General features: G+C 43.6%; 1 protein-coding gene across 4 annotated transcripts; it reads right to left on the minus strand.

Moving 5' to 3' along the window:
* Positions 1–1,865: 1,865 nt before the first annotated feature.
* On the minus strand, positions 1,866–18,243 carry PPP1R7 (protein phosphatase 1 regulatory subunit 7). Of its 4 annotated transcripts, none has more exons than XM_086754541.1 (11): positions 18,160–18,235; positions 17,391–17,468; positions 17,116–17,223; positions 12,744–12,799; positions 11,714–11,779; positions 10,956–11,086; positions 9,898–10,060; positions 6,429–6,545; positions 5,838–5,942; positions 4,806–4,892; positions 1,866–2,252 (listed from the first exon to the last, which is right to left on the minus strand). In XM_086754541.1, exons 2-11 carry the CDS (start codon positions 17,431–17,433, stop codon positions 2,076–2,078), a joined length of 1,053 nt encoding a protein of 350 aa, XP_086610667.1. In that variant the 5' UTR covers positions 17,434–17,468; positions 18,160–18,235; the 3' UTR covers positions 1,866–2,075. The 4 variants fall into 4 exon arrangements, with proteins under 4 accessions (XP_086610667.1, XP_086610664.1, XP_086610668.1 ...); XM_086754538.1 differs by having other exon boundaries at positions 17,101–17,223; XM_086754542.1 differs by lacking the exon at positions 17,391–17,468 and having other exon boundaries at positions 18,160–18,243.
* Between the last annotated feature and the right edge of the window lie 258 nt (positions 18,244–18,501).

Genomic DNA, 18,501 nt, shown 5'->3' on the forward strand with positions numbered 1-18,501 from the left:
AGAGCAGGGAGGGATCTGCTTCCTTAAAAAACAGCCAGAATTCGCGTATTGTTTTTTCCAGAGAACTTGCAAACCTACACAGCCCTTGAACAGCTTTCATAGTTAAAATACGTTTCACTGGTATGTTCCTCTGCAAGCGCCATGGACCACACTGGAAACACCTCCCAGGTTCAGAAAGCTCCTAAAGGCTGGCACACACGGAAACCTCCCCCACGTCTGCTGCCAGCTCACTCCCTCCATCCTTCTCCCGGCCAGCACACGCTGAAACACCCGCAGCAGCCCGGCCTGCCGCTGTTTCCCGGCCCGATGACACAACCGTCGGACAAACACAGCAGCAGATGGCGAGCGCTCCTGGGGCGGCTTTCCAGCCACTATGACGTTCAATTGCCCAGCTCAAACACGGGCGCAGAGGGAGGGCAACGCCACATCGCTGTGTTCCGTGGAAGCAGGACGTGATTCATAGTTTCCTCAGTGCACACAAACACCGTGCCACCAAACCCCTACCTCACTGACCAGTAGCATTAATATATTTAGTACAGTAATACCAGTTGTATTAATTTAGCATTGACAACAAGCCGATGACGATGCGAAGACAATGCTGAACACGTTGGCCATAGAACAGTCCTGACTGATTCCTAAACACTGCATGGTTTAAAAGAAATGCTCAGGGACTCCGATCACAAATAAAGCCTGCTCCAGCGGGCACTGACAGCTTGAAGACGACAGCTGATCTCAGCAGAGATCAAGCAACTAACGGCAGACAGACGGACAGCACTGAAACAAGCAGCAGCTTTCACTACAGCACCGTCATCTTGCTGCCTCCTCCCGCATCGGTACAAAGCCCGTCGGAGCCCCTTACAGAGGGCCACATCTTGCTCCTCTCCAGATTCACGCTGCTGAACTGCAGTCCAAGCGCGCAGGGCTCCAGGCAGGTGGGCTTTATCAGGAGTTACTACCAAGGGACCTGGATGGAATCTGTAAGATGAATGCCACGTTTGAAGTCACACCAAATCAATGGCTCCCTCTAGAGTAGCTCCACTCATTTTCAATAAAAACCAGAACATCACTGAGCCTTTCAGCTCCCCCTCAGGCAGAGGAAATGTTCAGTATGACCACTGAAGAGCTGCAGACCACATCCAGCACTCCTCGATTCTGGAAGGGGTCTGGAAGCAGCCTCAGCTTCATTCCAGGAAGGAGCAGCAACACACTCAGCATCTGCTGAACTTTGCTCTGACAAATCCTGGGAAGTCGGGAAGCAAATACAGCCACAACCACCAATAAAGAACTTGTCAGCATGGACTAGACCCCTTGCCTCCTCCAGTGGAATCCACAGCCCCTCCTCTCACTCTGTTTAACCTTTTAAAGTTCCCACCTCACTCTACAGCATGACATCTAAACATGGAAGCCCTACCACTAGTGGCTCTGTGAAGGTCAGTAGCTCACCCAGGCACGTACATCCCCACACTGCTTTCATACCAGAGCCATTTGTCCTCAATCCCCTAATGACTTGCAGATGTGTTTAAAAAAAATGAACAAAGCTATGGAAAGGCCAACCTTTCCTGAATGCCACCTCCAGTTTTACCAGCAGATATTTAGCACTGACCCACCTGATAACCTGGATGAGCATCTTCATCAGATTCTTCTCATCAAGACCATTTTATAACCTGCTTAAAACAACATGAACTTATCTTTTCACATTTTTTACAGACCGCAATTGAGCCTGAATCCAGAAGTCATGTTTGCAAGGCTTTACTAACCTGAAGGTGTGTCACAGAGTCAACAAAAGTCAGCAAGTGGCTCCACTCTATTGCAAACACTTTCTGGCAAAACCTCCCCCATAAATAACAGATGCAAGCACAAGGAAGCCTCTTGTGTTAAGATTTAATAATAATAATAACAACAACATTTCAAAAACAATGAGTGCATTGTACACAAGATCTGGTATTCAGTGCTTTTTATCGACCATCTGCTCTGCGAGTGTCAGTGTACTGAAGACCTGGAGAGTGGTAAGTGGATAAAAAACCCAGTTGGGACATTTCTCCAAGGAGGGCAGGAGAGAGAGGGCAGCAGGAGGTTCAGAATCGAACGAACGTGGCATCGATCTGCCGGACAGTCGGGAGAGCCAGCATGATTTTGCGCCGGTACTGGGGATCCTTCTGCAGGGGGTTTCGCTCCAGATAGACAGTCTCCAAGTTCTTCGCTCCTTTCAGCTCATCCAGGTCGCTCCAGCTCTCGACGAGGTTATCGTTCATCTGCAGAGCACAGACAGACACGCTCACACACACAGATGCTCCCAAGCCGAGCCCAGTTAGCAGCAGCCTAGCCACACCGATGCTGCTCAGGAGGATGACTGTTGCCCAGCGGCAGTAACGCCGTACAGTCTTCATCCGCATTAAGATCCTGCCTACACGGTCCCTCTCCCCCTGGAAGCTCCAAGATACGCTTTCCTGTCTCACACTCCAGGCCTCACTAACCATCTCCAACTGCCCCACGCTGTTGGGGGTTGCTGGTCAAACGCTCCACCCTTCAGACAGCGCACCCAATCCAGCTAGTATGCTGGGAGAGACCCAGCACAACACTGGGACAGTCTTCTTATACAGTGTCCCAGCACATATACTGTTCATTTAAGGGCTGTAAATTTTATGTCAAGATTTTCTTCCACTGCAACATCTCTCTTTACTTTCATGATTTCCCACAAAACATTAAATAAGGTCACAAACTGATGTGAAAAGTGACATTTTCCTCTCCTCTCCACATCACTTCCCCACAAAAAGTGCTTCTTCACACCAGAGAAAGCGCCAAGCTCCCTGATTTAGGCTCTCCTCCTGTCAGCCCAGGACCTGCCTCACTGCTGGCACTGCAAAGGAATTCCCATGCAAGGGGATGAATGCTTCAAGTGCCTGGCAAGGAAGCAAAGCATGCACAACGGCCACATGCTATCCAGCCTAGAGACTTCAGCCACCCCTTGCTTTTGGATAGAGGCAGTCACTACAGTAACACCATCTTCAAATAAAAAACCCACTGGATTGGCTCTGCCCCCCTTCAACAACTGTTCCTCGCATCAGGCGCCCATGGTAAACTGGAAACTTTGCGCATCCCGTTTGCTGTGGCGGCAGAAGAGCAGTTCTCTCTTCTCCAGCTGCCCCGCTCCACTTAGTCCAGTGAAAGAAAACTGCTTCATCATCGGGACCACCAGTGCTGCAGCTGAAGATGGCTTTGTAGTTAAGATCCTGGACTAAGACTCTGAAGAAAACCTGCTAGCCCTTTCATCCTTTACAGCTCATCACAACATTACTTCAGCCAAGCCACTTGACCTTCAGATGTCTCAGTCCCTGCACTGGAGATGGACTGGGAAACTGTTAGAAGATTCCCACAGTATCTGGGATTTGAAATTCTACTTCCTTAAGGTGTTAACTGACTTTATTACGTGGCTTCAACTCTACAGCCAGTGAAAAAATATAAATTAGTAGACGCAACACTTGTTCATATCAAAGAAAATTCTGCCCTGTTCTTTATCAAAAAGCACATAATTTTTTTTTTTTTTAAAAAAAAAAAAAACAGGCTTAAAGTGGAAAAAAGCCAGGAGGGCATTTTCCAGGTTCAGCTAACAGATCTTGGTCAGTGCTCTGCTTTGACAAAGGACTCTTTAAATGCACTAGCATTTTTGCAAAGCAAGTCCAATGAGGTTAGGACCTTCCCTTTACTTTCTGTAAAACAAGTGGAAACAGCTGTGCAACGCCTTCTTCTATAAGCAGAGCAACAGCAGAGAGGAAGACTGGAGGAAATTGCAAAGGATCACAACAGGTCCCACACAAGCCACGCTGCACCGTCTCATTTTTACTGCCCAAAAGATGTCGCTAAACAGGCTTCTCAGCTCCTGTTCTGTAAAAAGTTCCTTACAGAACAGGCACAGCCAGGTAACACCACCAGCCATCTGCTACACCACACTGCAATATGAGGAAAATGGTCCAGGTAGCCTGGACTCCAGGCTCTGGCTTGGTTTCATTTGCAGCTGCTTTCCACTCCTTTTACCTCTGCCCAAGAGTTTAAATAACTGAACTCAAATGAGAGACATTAAGCAGCACAACTCTCACTCTCAGACACTCTACAAGAGCTAAAGCACATGCCAACTCATGAACATCTGCTGCTTTTTCCCCCACACGTGAGCAGATTTGTACACAGCTCCCAAATATGGCGGGGGACCGACGATTCAGAAGAGGGTGTCTCTGTATTTTTCCTGACTAGATGACTGATGAATGACAAAGGGCTTAGTTATTTAGGATGCCACAAAGAAACAGAAGCAACCCTAAACTGCTATCTACCTCACACAAACGTATATAAACCAGAAGATGTTTTCATTTTCCTCGTACTTATAACAACATGAACATATCAACTCTGCTCTGAGCAGGCACTGTGCTCCAGTGCAGTGGTGAGCCAATATCAGCTTTCCCCATTTACTCTGTCGCGTTCACTTAAAGAAAAATGAGATCTGCAAAAATAGGACACAGTAGGGCCGTTTCATAACCATGACAGGCACGAAGGCAGGGCCTATTTCCTAGGTAGAGACAGACTCATTACCACTAAGCAAAGCCTTGCAAAGAATCTTCTAAGCTCAACTCTTTCCCTGGCAGAAGCCGTCATATACTCTATCCGTGCAGACTGTCAAGGTCCTAAAGCTGGTCACCAGAACAAGAAGAGTTTACTCCATGACATACATGCACACCACCCTCCCACTGCTCCGCATCAGAAGGGTTTCTTCGACCGCTGCACAGATGTTTCGGGGAACAGCTCCAGCCTGCGCTTACCCAGAATTCCTGCAGCTCTGTTAGGTGACTGATATTTTCAATCTTCTTGATTCTGTTGGCTGCAATGTCCAGCATTGTGAGTTTATTCTAGACAAGCAAACACAAAAACATTAGACCGGATTTTCTTTCATCTCCTCCGCCCCACTTTTTTCAGGCCCAGACCTGGAAACTGTTAGAAGCAAAGACACATTATTGCCAGCTGCTGACACGCAGCACAGGAACTCTCACTGCCTAAATACAGCAAGGAAGGCTGCTCCTCATTAAGCTGGGTTACTGACCTCCCAGAAGCCACGTGACAAAAATGAAACTGGCCAGTTGCAACTGCCTGCCAAGGGCTCCTAAAAAGTGACTTTTCCTTATAGTACATTAAGAAGAGGAATCCATTAAAATCAGACCATAAGTGTCCCCTCAAGCAGCAGAGTGAACAAACTTTTTTTTGCAGGAAACTACTAGTTTCAGAGAATTTTTCTTTTCTGCCTTGCACACAGACAACTAAGATCCAGACTGTCTCCGCTCTCTGACAATGCCATTGACTGTTTTGTGTAAACGAAAGCGCTACAGGCTTCTGTGAAATCAATCCTATCCAGAAATCTAGAAATGTATATTGACACGAAGGCAAGCCACGTGCCACAGCTTGTCTCTCTTACTCCCAAGCTCCAGTTGTCATCCTATTGAAAAGAACTCATGGTTATCTACAAACTGCTGTCTGAAAGGCTGCAGCAGGGACAGCCGGCTGCAGCCACCGGTCCTTCCACTGCTGAAGATCAGTCAGCCTGCTGCATTAACCACACCTTGTCCTTCCCCTCCCCAGGAGAGAAAAACAACTCTACTTCAAGAAGATCTGGAGGAGCTTCACTCACGCAAGATATTTTAATGTTACAAATACTTGGATCTTTGCGGTCTTTTCAAGAAACTCAGGACCTCACATGTAACTGAGGGAGCTGAGAACAAAAACTTCCAGAAAAGCACAGTCACTAACGGGAGTAGCTTAGGACAACGATTCTGTCACATGCTTAGCAAGAGCCTGCTCACATTGTTCTCCAGTCCCTCGATGACTTCGATGCCATTGTGGCTGAGGTACAACTCGCGCAAGTTCACCAAGCTCTGCAGCCCCTCAATCTTGGTCAGACGGTTATTCTGAAAGTGTAACAGTTTAAATTTAAGTTCACTCTAAACAAACCAAAACCCAAGGGAGTAATTGGAGAAAAAGCACTTCTCTGAAGTATGGATGGGAAGGGGGAACAGTCTGCTTGGGTCCACATTGATCTCACAGGCCCAGCTCATTTGATCTCTGTACCACTGATGTACAATGAAGTCCCACAGGAAACAAACTCTAAGTTTAGAAGAATCAGGTTCTGACCATCCCATCAAAAGTTGTAGCCTGAAAGTTTTCCGCTTGTCATCTTTAGAAACAACGGGTCTAAGCATTAATAGCATTCATTTTGTAGGTCTTTTTAATGGAATGGTCAGAAGGGACGTTACAACACTTCAGTCCCAGTACACTGGGATCCCAGGAGTTTGACTCAAATACTGAAGACCTCCTGATACAGAGCTTATAAATTACAAGGTGGTTCATGCAACCAACGCTGTTCAAAAAATACCAGTACAAAGTAGAATCAATACCTGTATACTGAGCACGGACAAGTTTGTCAGAGCATCCAAGTTCTGGAGCTTGGTGATTTTATTCTTTCCAAGGAACAGACTGTCAAGATTAGCCAAAGCGTCGATGTTTTCAATTGCCTGCAAAATGACCAAGGGAGACAGTGTTATTGCTGCGACACAAAACTCTGACCTGTAGACGTGGCTGGCATTTTATAGCCTTGACCCACGGAGCTGCACTCCTGAAAAACACAAGCCTGCCAATTCCACAACACAAAGCGCACACATGGCGACCCAAGAGCAGAGTAAGTGCAGGACTTTGTGCGGTGACAGTGAACCTCAGCCCGTGTCACAGCTGTAATGTGGCACTACTATTTGCTGATTTTCAGCAAGGGTCATGTTGCTTTGTCCTGGCTGTCGTCTCCACTGTCCAGGCAGCAAGAGCAGAGAATGAAAAGGCTCAGGGAGCTCTGAAAGTGATTTTCCCTGGGCCATGAGGTGTATCCAGGGCAAAGATACTCATTTGTGAAGCAAGAAATATCTGTCACTAGAGAATGGAAAGAGAATCTGGGAGGAGAAAATATAATTTGGAAATTTAGTCCTGAGCATCCGTGACTGTGTAACAGTCAGAAGCAAGCGGTTTAGCTGTCATAAGCAAGGTTAACCATCTCATGGGTGTATGTGTTCATATATTTAACTACTGGCTACATATTCATGCTGCTAGTAGAACACACACATACCAATTTAAGTGATGTACATGTTTTAAATACACATGCTCCTGGCAGAACATATACACTATACCAGTTTAAGTCCTGAGCCCAGCCTTCAGTGGGAGAAAATAATTATATCTGTGAGGCCTCAAGAAGAACCATATTCTGTAATTATAAAGGAAGAGGCACCAGAAAGTACGAAGAGAAGAGAGAAAACAGGGCAAGAGAAGGGGAAAAGAGTGTGCTTAGAAAAGGCTTCTGTAAACAGAAGGAAAGTAAATACAATGTTTTTTTTTTTGCAGGGGAAAGTCTCTTAATTCAACAAAGGTGCTGTTAAAAGAGAGAAGAATTTTAAAAACAGACTTCAGCTCATAGAAGAACAGTAATATGGATATAGATACACAGACAGCTGCGCATCTGTGCTCAAGTACCTTCTGACACCTCAGCTCTTCCACAGCCTCCTTGCCTGGCACAGTTTCAGAGACTAGTAGTGCCGTGAGACAGGCCACTGAGTCCTAGCACCACTTAGATTAATCTGTGTATGTGTACATTTATCTGTGCGTGTATAAAGAGAGGAAGATGGACACAAGCACACACACTAGAACTTTACAGATACACTTCGGAAAGCAAAGAAGCTTTTCAATATCTATCCCACAATTGCAAACAGATTCAACATAAGGTGTTTATCAGCTCATATTTGGATTCACCTTCCTTCTAGCCTGTAAACTTACCCCTGTTTTGACCTTGCAAGAAAATAATAGATTTGTTGCTCATTGGTAGCTCCATCAGCCCTGAGGAGGAAATATTTGCAATTCTGAGGATACTGAGAAGAAATAGTCAGGGGGAAAAAAAAAAAAATCTAATTAAAGCTATAAAAAAGCCACACTTAAGTTAAAGTATGAAACAGATGGACATGAGGGGAAAAAACCTAAGGAACAAATAAAGAAGTGTTTGCCTTATAGTTGTCTCAGTCCAACTTTGGAGAAAAAGAAAAAAAGCAAGAAAATGCATCAGCTCAAGCATGAAGTTCCGCTTCCCCACAATTCATGCAAAAGGGACAGAATTACAAGTGCTTCCTAAGTCATGATGGAGTCCAGGGCAAGTGCACTCCAAAAGGTCAGTGTGCAGCAAAATGACTAAGACAGCATTTCTGCAGAAGCTTTACCGCACAGGGGATGAGTATATAAGGCACCTCAGACTCAGGAACACTGCGTGAACAGACAGGCCATAGGCTTTTACCCTGAACAGTTAAGGATGTAAAGCACAGACCCAGGCCACGCTACTAACAGAAAACTACTAAAGGAGTTCTAGCGGGCTCCAAATAACATGATATGTATTTCTTCATGTCTAGCCTAGGCACAGGTTACTCCAGTAAAGCAACTGGAAGCACAGAGCTGTGCTGTTTGAAGAAGACAGAATAGAATCAACAGATAAATAGAAAAAATGCTAAAAATAAAGTAATTTAAGAAGCTTGTGTTACCCATAAGTGACAACTTGGACTTTTTTGTTTTGTTAATATGCTCAGGCTCAACACTGAGAAAACACACGTGAAATAAATCTAATCTAATTGTTTAAAAGATATTTTTTGGTTTGACAATGTTAGTGGCGTTGAATTGCTTAAGTGTCAATATAGAAATCCAGCTGGATTTTCTTTTGCACGAGGTAATGATGCTTACATACAGAATACCGTACAGTTTCACTTAACCCAGCTTTTGAAATGTACAGATCAGTGTGCTTAGCCTGTTATGTTTCTGAATACAGGAAAGTGCACCTCCCTCTGACTCATGTTCCCTCAACCTATGCAAACTCTACAGTCCCTAATCACTCCTCTGATCTGGCTCACGTTCTCATGCTCTAGATTTATTCCTCTAAGTAATTTCATTTCCAAAGCAGAAATTCCTTCGGATGAAAGTCAGTCCAGTTTAGCTTTAGGAGCAAAATAAAATTTTTCCAGTTCATAAAAGTAGCAAACATTTCTGCCTTAAAAGACTGTTAGCTGAAGCTTCCTTCCTTTCTAGAAGGAGAAGCATGCTTCCACAAGGCTTGAAATACAGAGAACAAACAGTTATTTTCCTACTTTGCTCTTTCAGCATAAGAAGTAATTTTTCAGGTATTGTGAACAAGGAGCGCCAACTTTGACAATTTTCAGACTTGAATGCACTTATCTGTTACAAGTATTTTCTAAAGTGCACATTACTGAAAAAGCTCCTAGAAATTGTTTACTTTGCAAGTAAAAAAAAAAAGTAACCTAAATTGAAAAGGTCACAAACTGCACAATAAAAAAAGTAACCAGCAGTACGTTGTCAGGTTTTTGAGGCACTTCAGAGCAAAGCCTGAAGAAAATCTTTTTTCCTGAGTGAGACTGATGCAGCAGGTTATCAACTACACATACAAATCAAACTAGAATTAAATTTGCATTCAATAGGCTTTATCACAAGAGCATCAGCCTCTGGGAAGGGAAAAGAAAACAGTAATTGCTAGCTTTGATATGCTTGGCTCTCTATCAGGAGGAAACCATCATCTGCAAAAGACAACACACAGGGGATGCGTGAGTTCATTAAAGAGAGAAATTCATGAATAGTAATTTAGTAGCCAGGTACTACATGCATACATAATTAAAGCAACCAGCATGCCCAGCAATAAGCAATTACACATTAAGTTACTGAAACGATAAAAAGAACAAAATTGCAAGTAAAAGTCAATTCAGTGCACTTTCAGAAAAGGCTAATCCCAAGCCAAAGAGCCCAAAACTCTGCAGCTAACATCTTGCACAGGAAGCCTACCCGGATTCGATTGGATCCCAGCTCTAACATCTGTAGCATCTGCAAGTTGCTCAAATTCTCAATTTTGCTGATTTTGTTGTTAACAAGGAAGAGTTTCTTAAGTTGGGTAAGCCGATCTAGTCCTTCAATGTGTCGCAGAACATTAAAGGAGATGTCCAGGATCCTGAGGTAAAACAAAATAAAGGTCTCTTCAGTCCATCAGGCATGGATGATTCTAGAAGAGCCACTTGTAAACTGCTGAGGAACCTCAGTATCTGCAGAGAGCAAGCACTTTGCTAGGCCTTGAAGCTAGAGTCGTAAGTATGATTTGTTTTTATCAGAAATGGCAACAAGTATAACTTTCAAAATAATTCTATAGTGTGTCAGGGAATTTTTCTTTTTTTCTTTTTTTTTTTTAAAAGTGTCACTTGCAGAAGATAGCCATTATTTTGCCCAGTCACAGAGCTGCCACTGTGGGAGGAAGCCACTCTTCAGTACTGCATCTTCCTTGGGAAAGTTACGTGCACAAAAGATCTGCCTCTGACAGGACAATGTCAAGGCCTCCCGTAAGCATGAAGCAGTTATGACTGTGGGAAGCAGGTCAGTCCTCCTTGCCCCTCCCAGTTTTGTAATGCATGTCCAGAGTGATCACAGACAAGTGCCAGAAACTAGGAAGAGCGCTACTCCCTCCCTAACACCCCCTAAAAAGTCCCAGTCTCACCTGAAATCTCTTATTTTCTGCAGGACAAAACCTGTTATACGGAGCTCTCGCTGACAAAAGCAAAGGGTGCCTGAGGGCTTCTGCACCTGCACAGAAGCCGCCACCACCTATCGTTCCCACTGCCTTACACAGTACACATTTCACTTCCAGCTGACTGTCCCTGGTGAGCTTCAGGATTATGAAACTGGTTTACTGCACAGGTTAAATACCAATGGAAAACAGACATTATCCTTCATAGAGCATCCAAACGAATAATGAGAAAGGCCTGGGTGAAAAATACTGGAATAAGTACAGCATGAGTGACTCTGTGAGTGACAAACCACCCTCAACCTAATCCTGGTGATTCCCCTGGACTCACTCAAGTTCCACTAGAGACTCCAGGTTCTCGATCTTTCGAATTTGATTGTCATACAGATCCAGTTCCCGCAAGGTCTGCAATTGCTCCAGGTTCTCAATGTGCTTAATCAAATTCTGACGGAGACACAGAGTCTAATAGTTGGGGAAAAGTTTAAAAATAAACAAGAAAATGGATATGAGTAACAGCATGTAATGTCTTTTGGCATACAGACAATAAATTCTGGGTTTTTTCCCCCCATTAAATTTGGTTGGTTGGTTGTCTTTTCTTTTTCTCTCCCCCCCGCAACACAATCTTTTCTTGTTTTACTCCAACTCTACAGAAGGAAATCTTTTACCATGAAGATGGTCAGACACTAGAACAGCAGCCCAAAGAAACTACGTAATCTCAATCCTTGGAAATACTCAAGAGCTTGACTGGAGAATGCCTCAAGCAACATGCTCTAACTGGATCTGCTTTGACCTCCAGAGGTCCTTTCCAGTCTACATTATTCTATGTTAAGCCCACTGTGCAAGTGCAGAATGTATCTCTTAGGATGAGCCCTGATGCGTTGTCTCTCATCCACTTCCAAGATCAACTTGTAAAACCCCAGGATTTTTGTTACTACTTGACAAATGGGTAAACACAGCCGCCCTTCACTTAAATAGGAAGTGAACTCATCAGGATCTCGGCCAAAGAGACTCCTGTATCTGTCCTCTTATAAGTTAGATATTCAAAATCTCCAGTTCCAAGAAGCATTCTCTATTCTTTAGGACTGTTACCTTCACTTTCTTGAGCACCTCAAACCCTTCAATCTTCCCAATTCGGAAATGATTCAAGTCAACATCCTGAAAGAGAAATGGCGGCATTCAGCAGCTGTTTGAAAACACCCTTCAAAGATCAACCTGGTATTTTGTTCTAAGGAAAATTACAGTCCTACAAAATGTGTAGCTCAATAAAACTTCCCTTCAAAGAGCTTGTGACGACTGGGTTTAGCACATGATTTTACCATCACAGGTGAAAAATGTGGCCTAAGCTTGTCAACTGCAAATACAGTGAAAAGGCAACAACCCTCTTCTTACTCATTGATTCACCAAAATTAGCAATCTTTTGCAGTAAATTCTGAATCTACCGAGACAGAAAAAAATCTGCTGCCTAGTATGAATCAATTTTTTCAGAAAATTCCCTTACTCACTTCGCTAGGGCTTAACAGGAACACACTTTGCTATTTCCAGCTCCAGGCCTCAGACGAACAGGAACCACTGACAGTTCAAATAGTCTGGTGGTTCTGTGAATGTTAACTCTGCACTGGCAATCAGCTGATGCACTTCACATCTGTGCCATCAAGCCCCAGATATTCCAGTTTTGCAGGTCAGTCAGTCAAAGAGAAACAGAGCACTTTACCACCCAAGCTCAAAAACTCTCCAGCTAACAGGCTCCTGACGCTGTCAATGCCAAGGCACAAGGACAGTTAAGTAGCTGTTCCTATTACAGATCATGAGTCTGACAGCAGCAATTAGTTCTTTAAAGATACTCTCACAAAAGCTCATAGCCTGTCACTAATGTTGCAGTACAGCCTCACTTTCAGCACCTCCATGCTTAATTTAAAATTCTAAATGACTAACAGAACTACTGTTAAAGAATAAAACAGCTCTACTTCTAGTCTAAAGGCTCTGAATCAATTCTGAGGAAGATCATGACAGCCAGCATCTTCAGAAGAATTAGATCTTTTAACCAGGTTTCAATACTTCCCTCTGCCTCCGTTTTCCTCCCACTGTATAAACTACTGTGAGGACAAAAATCTGCCTTTACCTCGGCTTCTGGGTCCAGGCTAATTGTCTCCATGTCCACCGGTGTCTCTGCTTCTCCTGCAGGAGAAGCAAATACATTACAAACTTCTGCCATCTGACAGCTAAAGGCAAGACTACAGTGTCTAACATCTGGAGGGACAAAGGAGCAAACTCTCCTCAGGAGAAGAAACACGAGATGCACAGTTCAGATATTCTGCTGCATTAAAAATACACTTCACCTATCTGGCTTTTGTTGTGACAGTTAGTCACAAAAAAAAAGCTCTCTTAACAACAGGATTTCATGCCTAGATGCAAAAGACAGAAAGAGCAGCACCCTCCTTAGCCTGCTCACGTGGCTGCTGAATAATACTGACTTAAGAATGATCTGGGCAGGATTCCTTTTCTTTACACTTAGAGCCATCATCCCTCTGAAGATACACCACCCAAAGTGTCTATGCCAAAGTGTCCGACAACCTTGCCAAGGGGGACTCTAAACTGTCTAGTGATAGTGCCAGAAATGACCAAGCATCTCAGCAATCCCACCCTTCAGCTTTTCTTTCATAAATCCTGCCCGTTTATGTCAATGTTGTGCACCCTTTCATATGAACCTCCCTTCTTTTGTTTGACTGAACTCACTAATATGCTAGAAAAAATTGTTTATCACACTGCATACATTTTCTTGGGAAATGCCTTTATAGCTCTGGAAGACAGCCCAACATTTGCTGTGCTTCTATCACAGCACAAGAGGGAGCAAAATTTACTGGATAAATTCATGCTGAATAATTCATGCCCGAGTCCCATTTGTTGAAGATGGTGTGCTGGTTGTGTCAATTGCCAAAGAAAGTCTAACATGACTTTGCAAAACATACAACATGCAACCCCTTTCCACTTCATCTGTGTAGCTTCTGTATGCGCTACTACAAAACAAAGGCACTTTAATTACAGTCAAATTCCAAAGGCTTTGCATTAAGTCCTGTATTACTGTATGCAAGCTCCTTCCATTAACCCAGAAGTAAGGGCTGTTTCTATAGCCCAGCATGGTTACAACATCCTTCCAAATGTGCCCTATACTTAACAAGTGGTTTTCCTACCGATGCTTGGCATTGTAAGTAGCACTGCAAGGATGAACAGCACAGGCATGACAATTTTTAATACTGCCATCAAACTCCAAGGCTTTGACAGCTTCACATACCATCATTTACCTCGCTGTATTTGGGCTACTGCTCTTGCCTGGGCATTCAAATAGGAAAGAGCACTAAGTGAACTGACTCACCGAAGTTAAGACTGAAAAGCAATCCTCTGTCCCTCATCTTTTTAGATTATTTATAGTGTAAATTAGCAGGGAGCATAAATTATATTTTGGTGATGCGAAATGAGCAGACAGGCTTGGTGATATTGAATGGCAGTATAGAAACACCATCAAAACTGACATGCATACATACGTCTGTCAGCATTTTAGCAGTGGGCAACACTGGAATTTCCTTAGTTTTCTTCCAGATCAGGAGCTATGCTATTCAGCAGGGGAGTGCGATATCCTACCCTGCCACTACCAAGGCTGCATCTCTTTGACCTATTTCTAGGGTGCAAAGGGCTGCCAGCATAAAGCACTCCAAGCCAAACAAGCACCCTAGCTGAATTTACAGCCAACAGGAACGCAGCCCAGGTTTGGAAAACCAGTTATTTGAGATATCGCATAAAAATCTGAACTATTCCCCTTGCTTTAAAAGTGTACTAGCAGTAAGTTATGCTCATGGTGAAGGAACTTCTCCTTTTGAGACTTTAAAGTCGTCCAACAGCAAAGCCACTCACGCAGTCAGTAAAAAAAAAAAAAAAAAAAAATTCTTCAACCAAAAAAAATTTCAAGTGAAAAAAAAAATCCTTCAACCTTTTTTGGCTGGCAGGCTTCTCTACAAAATTACGTGTTTCATCACAGCACCCATTAGAGACCATTTACACACATTTGGTTTTGGCAATGCATTAAATACTCTGTTCTGGGATCGGTCAAAGGGTAGCGTGGAATGAAGGATCACATCCCCTCCTTGAATTTTGCTTTGAGTGAACAGTCCTAGTAGAGCCAGTGTGGGGAAAAAAATACGCGAGTCTGAAGGCACAAAACCGAATCACACAGAATACATGTATCAAATTCACGGACATAAAAGTAATTTAAAACTGAACATAGAGGCACTATGTAACTATGTAACAAGGCTAACTCTCAAAGTTTATGTACTGTGTATCAAACACTCTCCACATAGCAGTCTGAGTGAGATATGTATACGGTTAACACTGATAAATCAGTATTGGTATGAGAATGTTGAAATACATTTTCTCTCAAAGAAGAGAAACAAAAACGATTCCAGCAAATGTACAGTCCTGTCAGTTATCAACCAACATCTGATTCAGGAACAAAGCGGACACAAAACACCCTACACTGACCCTTCTACAACCACTTTACAAACAGAACTGCCATTTCACTTGCATGCAGTAACTACGCAAACAGCGCTGTAGTCCATAATTTTTAATGCAGCAGGTTTCTCAAGAGGAAAAAACATTGCTCTGGCAGTGAAGTTACTTAAGTGAATTTTTGTGTAACCCATGCCTGCAAGCTACACAGCTTTGCAGATGTAGGAAAAAATACGACATTCAGGAAATCCAAATTCCGCAGTACGGAACAGTAGTTACTAAGTTACATAAGTTCACAGTACCACAAGCATTTAAAGCAACTAAAAGCCTAACTACATTTTTTTAACTGCATATGCATGAAAAATATTATAAATAGCTAAGTTATAAGCTTTCTAAACAGAGGTGCTATTCCTCAGAAAATCAGCTAAATGATAAATTGGAAATTTCAGCTGCTTGAGCTCTTTCCGTTGCTGATCTTCTGTGAAAAATATGTGAAACTCTTCATTTTCCTTTCAGCTGAGAAAGTCAAAAGCTGGCTACGGAAACTAACTCAAATGTTCCAAAATTATTCCTCTGCTTGGTTTCTGCCCTAACAGAAGCTTTCTGAACGCTAACAGTTTGGAAGAAGTAGTAACAATACAGTCATTACATTAAATAGTATCCAATGTAATTCAGCCACCAAATCTGAAGGCGTTTTTCTTGCTTTCATTGGAATAAGAGTACATCACTTGAAGTATTTTCTCTAATATTATAATTCCCAGGGGAACAACATACAAAATATAACCTCAAATGCACAGCTAAATTACATCAGCTGAACAAACACTCAATGTTACATGAACATAAAGGAAAACTGGCTGACCAATCTGCACGGCTGTACTGATCATACAGCGCTGGGATGTACAATTTGCGAGGTGTGCTCTTACACTTTTACAGATACCACCACAGCATTTACTTACTATATACAGCTTTTTTTTATAATCAACAATTAATTATACCTAGACAGAGTTCATTTATAGTTAGGAGATATGAGACCTAAAATTCTCACAGTAATTTACTAGCTTGGGAAAGACTTTTGCAAATTCTAATGGGCAAGTCAGGAGGGATCTGCAGTAGACGCACAGTCAAAAAGGATTAAAATTTGCTGTATTACTTTACTTTCATTTCCAGACCAATAATAATCCCATGGACATCTCTATCAAAAGGATGCTGTTACATCTCAGATTGTTAGCCAGCACCAAAAGCCCAGGCAATATTACCATTCAGGGTCTTCAGGAACGGATCTGCTCTGACAAATTCTACACAAGCTACTGAAAAGCAAAACCTTCCATCCCACATGCGCAGGCTTAAAATGCCTGTCAACATTTCTACCCAATGTTTAATACAAACAGTAATAGCGGTAACAAAAGTTTAAAGTCAAGAGGATTCAAACAGATATAATTTTGATATGTCTTGGAATTTTTAAATTTAAGGAAAAAAAATTGACAGCTTCCTTCAGTCTATCTAGAAATAATTTCCTTTGCCTTCCAAAAGAATCTGGCAACTCTTTAGGCAAAAAAAAAAAACCCTACATACATTAAAGCAGAATTATGAAAAGCTGTTTCTATTTATTTCTAATGAACATATCCAGCACCTTTCCACAGAAAGTTACTATGTTTAAACACAAAAAGAGTATGAATAAAGGTGTTTTGCATTTTGATGTTAAAGCTTTGGAATAGAAATGTGGATGGATAACCAAGAAAAAAAACTAAAGTCTAATATCAGTAGTTCCATAAAAAGAAGGCAGTTTTATTTCAGCAATGATAACATTATCATTTATTTATTTTTAAAGAAGACTGCTGTAGGGCAGATTCACATTGTTAACTAACACTGACACAACCATCATATAGCCACAAGAAACAGAGAGGACAGATACACGTACGCTACCATACCCACTGGTAAGACAACGCTTCCCAACACAACCACTGAGGCTGGCAAGGTACCTGCAGAGTTCTCACCATTCTGCTCATCTTTCAGGCTCTGCTGACTGAGGTCTGTTACCAAGCGAACTGCTTGCTTCTTCCCTTCTTCATCTCCCGACTCCTCCGATTCAATCCGCTTATCAACTGCGTAACATACATAAGAGCAGAATTAGGCAATTTTCAGCAGTGGGGCGAGGGGGAGAACTAGCAAGCAAATATAACAACCAGGATTCATATATACCACTATGCAGTTAGTAGAAATCCTAAGTTAACTAAATGAAAGGTTTAGTCTTAAATAAAAGGCCTCTTACCCCTTGTTTCTACTTTGATTTTGGATGCACTTTTTCCTCCCATCACATCTTCCTAAAACCAACAATCTGGGAAGAAGACTGGAGGAAAAAGGAAATTTCTTAGATCAATGAAGTGCAATTCCAAAGATTACGGAGATGGATTTAGATAGAACTATTACATTTTAAAAGCTTTTATAAAAAAAAATAAGTATTGTGTACAATAGTACCAATGACATGAAGAAGTGAAGGCATAAAAATATAAATATGTAAAAAAAAAAACCCTGCAGATAAAAGCAACCGTCTCCACGGTACAATCTGCAAGATCCCTTCATGCTCTCCCCAGCCACAACTCTGGTGGCCACCCTGGCCCTGGGGACCTGGAGCTCCTCGGCTCCCCCTCAGTACTTGCTCTTGTTTCATGGGGCAACCGAGGAAAAGTAACGCCAGGCCAGGGGATTTCTTTCTTATTTTCTTTAATTTTTACGTCACTGTCACCTTCACAAACCCTCTTCTTCCACCTCTCGCGCGCGGAGGGGGAAGGAACCCTGCCATGCCGAGGAAACAAACACACACCGCTCCTCCCGGCCCGGGCGGCCCGCCCCGGCTCAGCGGCCGGCTGCAGCTCCGTCCCCCGCAGGCAGTCGCCCTCGGGGTTGGACACTCGCGGGCTGCCCGGCCGCGGAGCACCCACAAGCCCCACCGCGGGCAGCTGGTAGCCGCCCCGCCCAGCGGCGGACGGTCCCGATACCCTCAGCAGCCGCTGCCGTGCCGGCCCCCGGCGGGCTCTCACCCTCCATCATCTCCTGCTGTCCCTCTCCGCTCTCCGCCGCCATATTGCTTCTCCTCCCACCGCCCCCTTCCGGAAACCCCCTCAGCCGCCGTCGCAGCCAATCAGAGCCCACCGCTGGCTGCAAGCCGCAACCAATCACCTCGGCAGGTGGTGAGCCGAGGGGGCGGAACAACTTTCCGGCCGCTGGCCAGTCGCGCGCACGCAGCCTTCTGGGAGTTGTAGTTTCCCTTGGGCGGGGCGGGAAGCCCTGGTAGCACCGAGCACTGCTGCAAGCGGCTGAGGAGCTGCTCCCTCCCCACCAGCGCCCCGGGCCTGAGGCCTTAGGAGCTGCTCCCGGCCTCG

The sequence above is a fragment of the Chlamydotis macqueenii genome, chromosome 9, assembly GCF_036417535.1.
Source record: "Chlamydotis macqueenii isolate bChlMac1 chromosome 9, bChlMac1.mat, whole genome shotgun sequence".
Lineage (NCBI taxonomy): Eukaryota > Metazoa > Chordata > Aves > Otidiformes > Otididae > Chlamydotis > Chlamydotis macqueenii.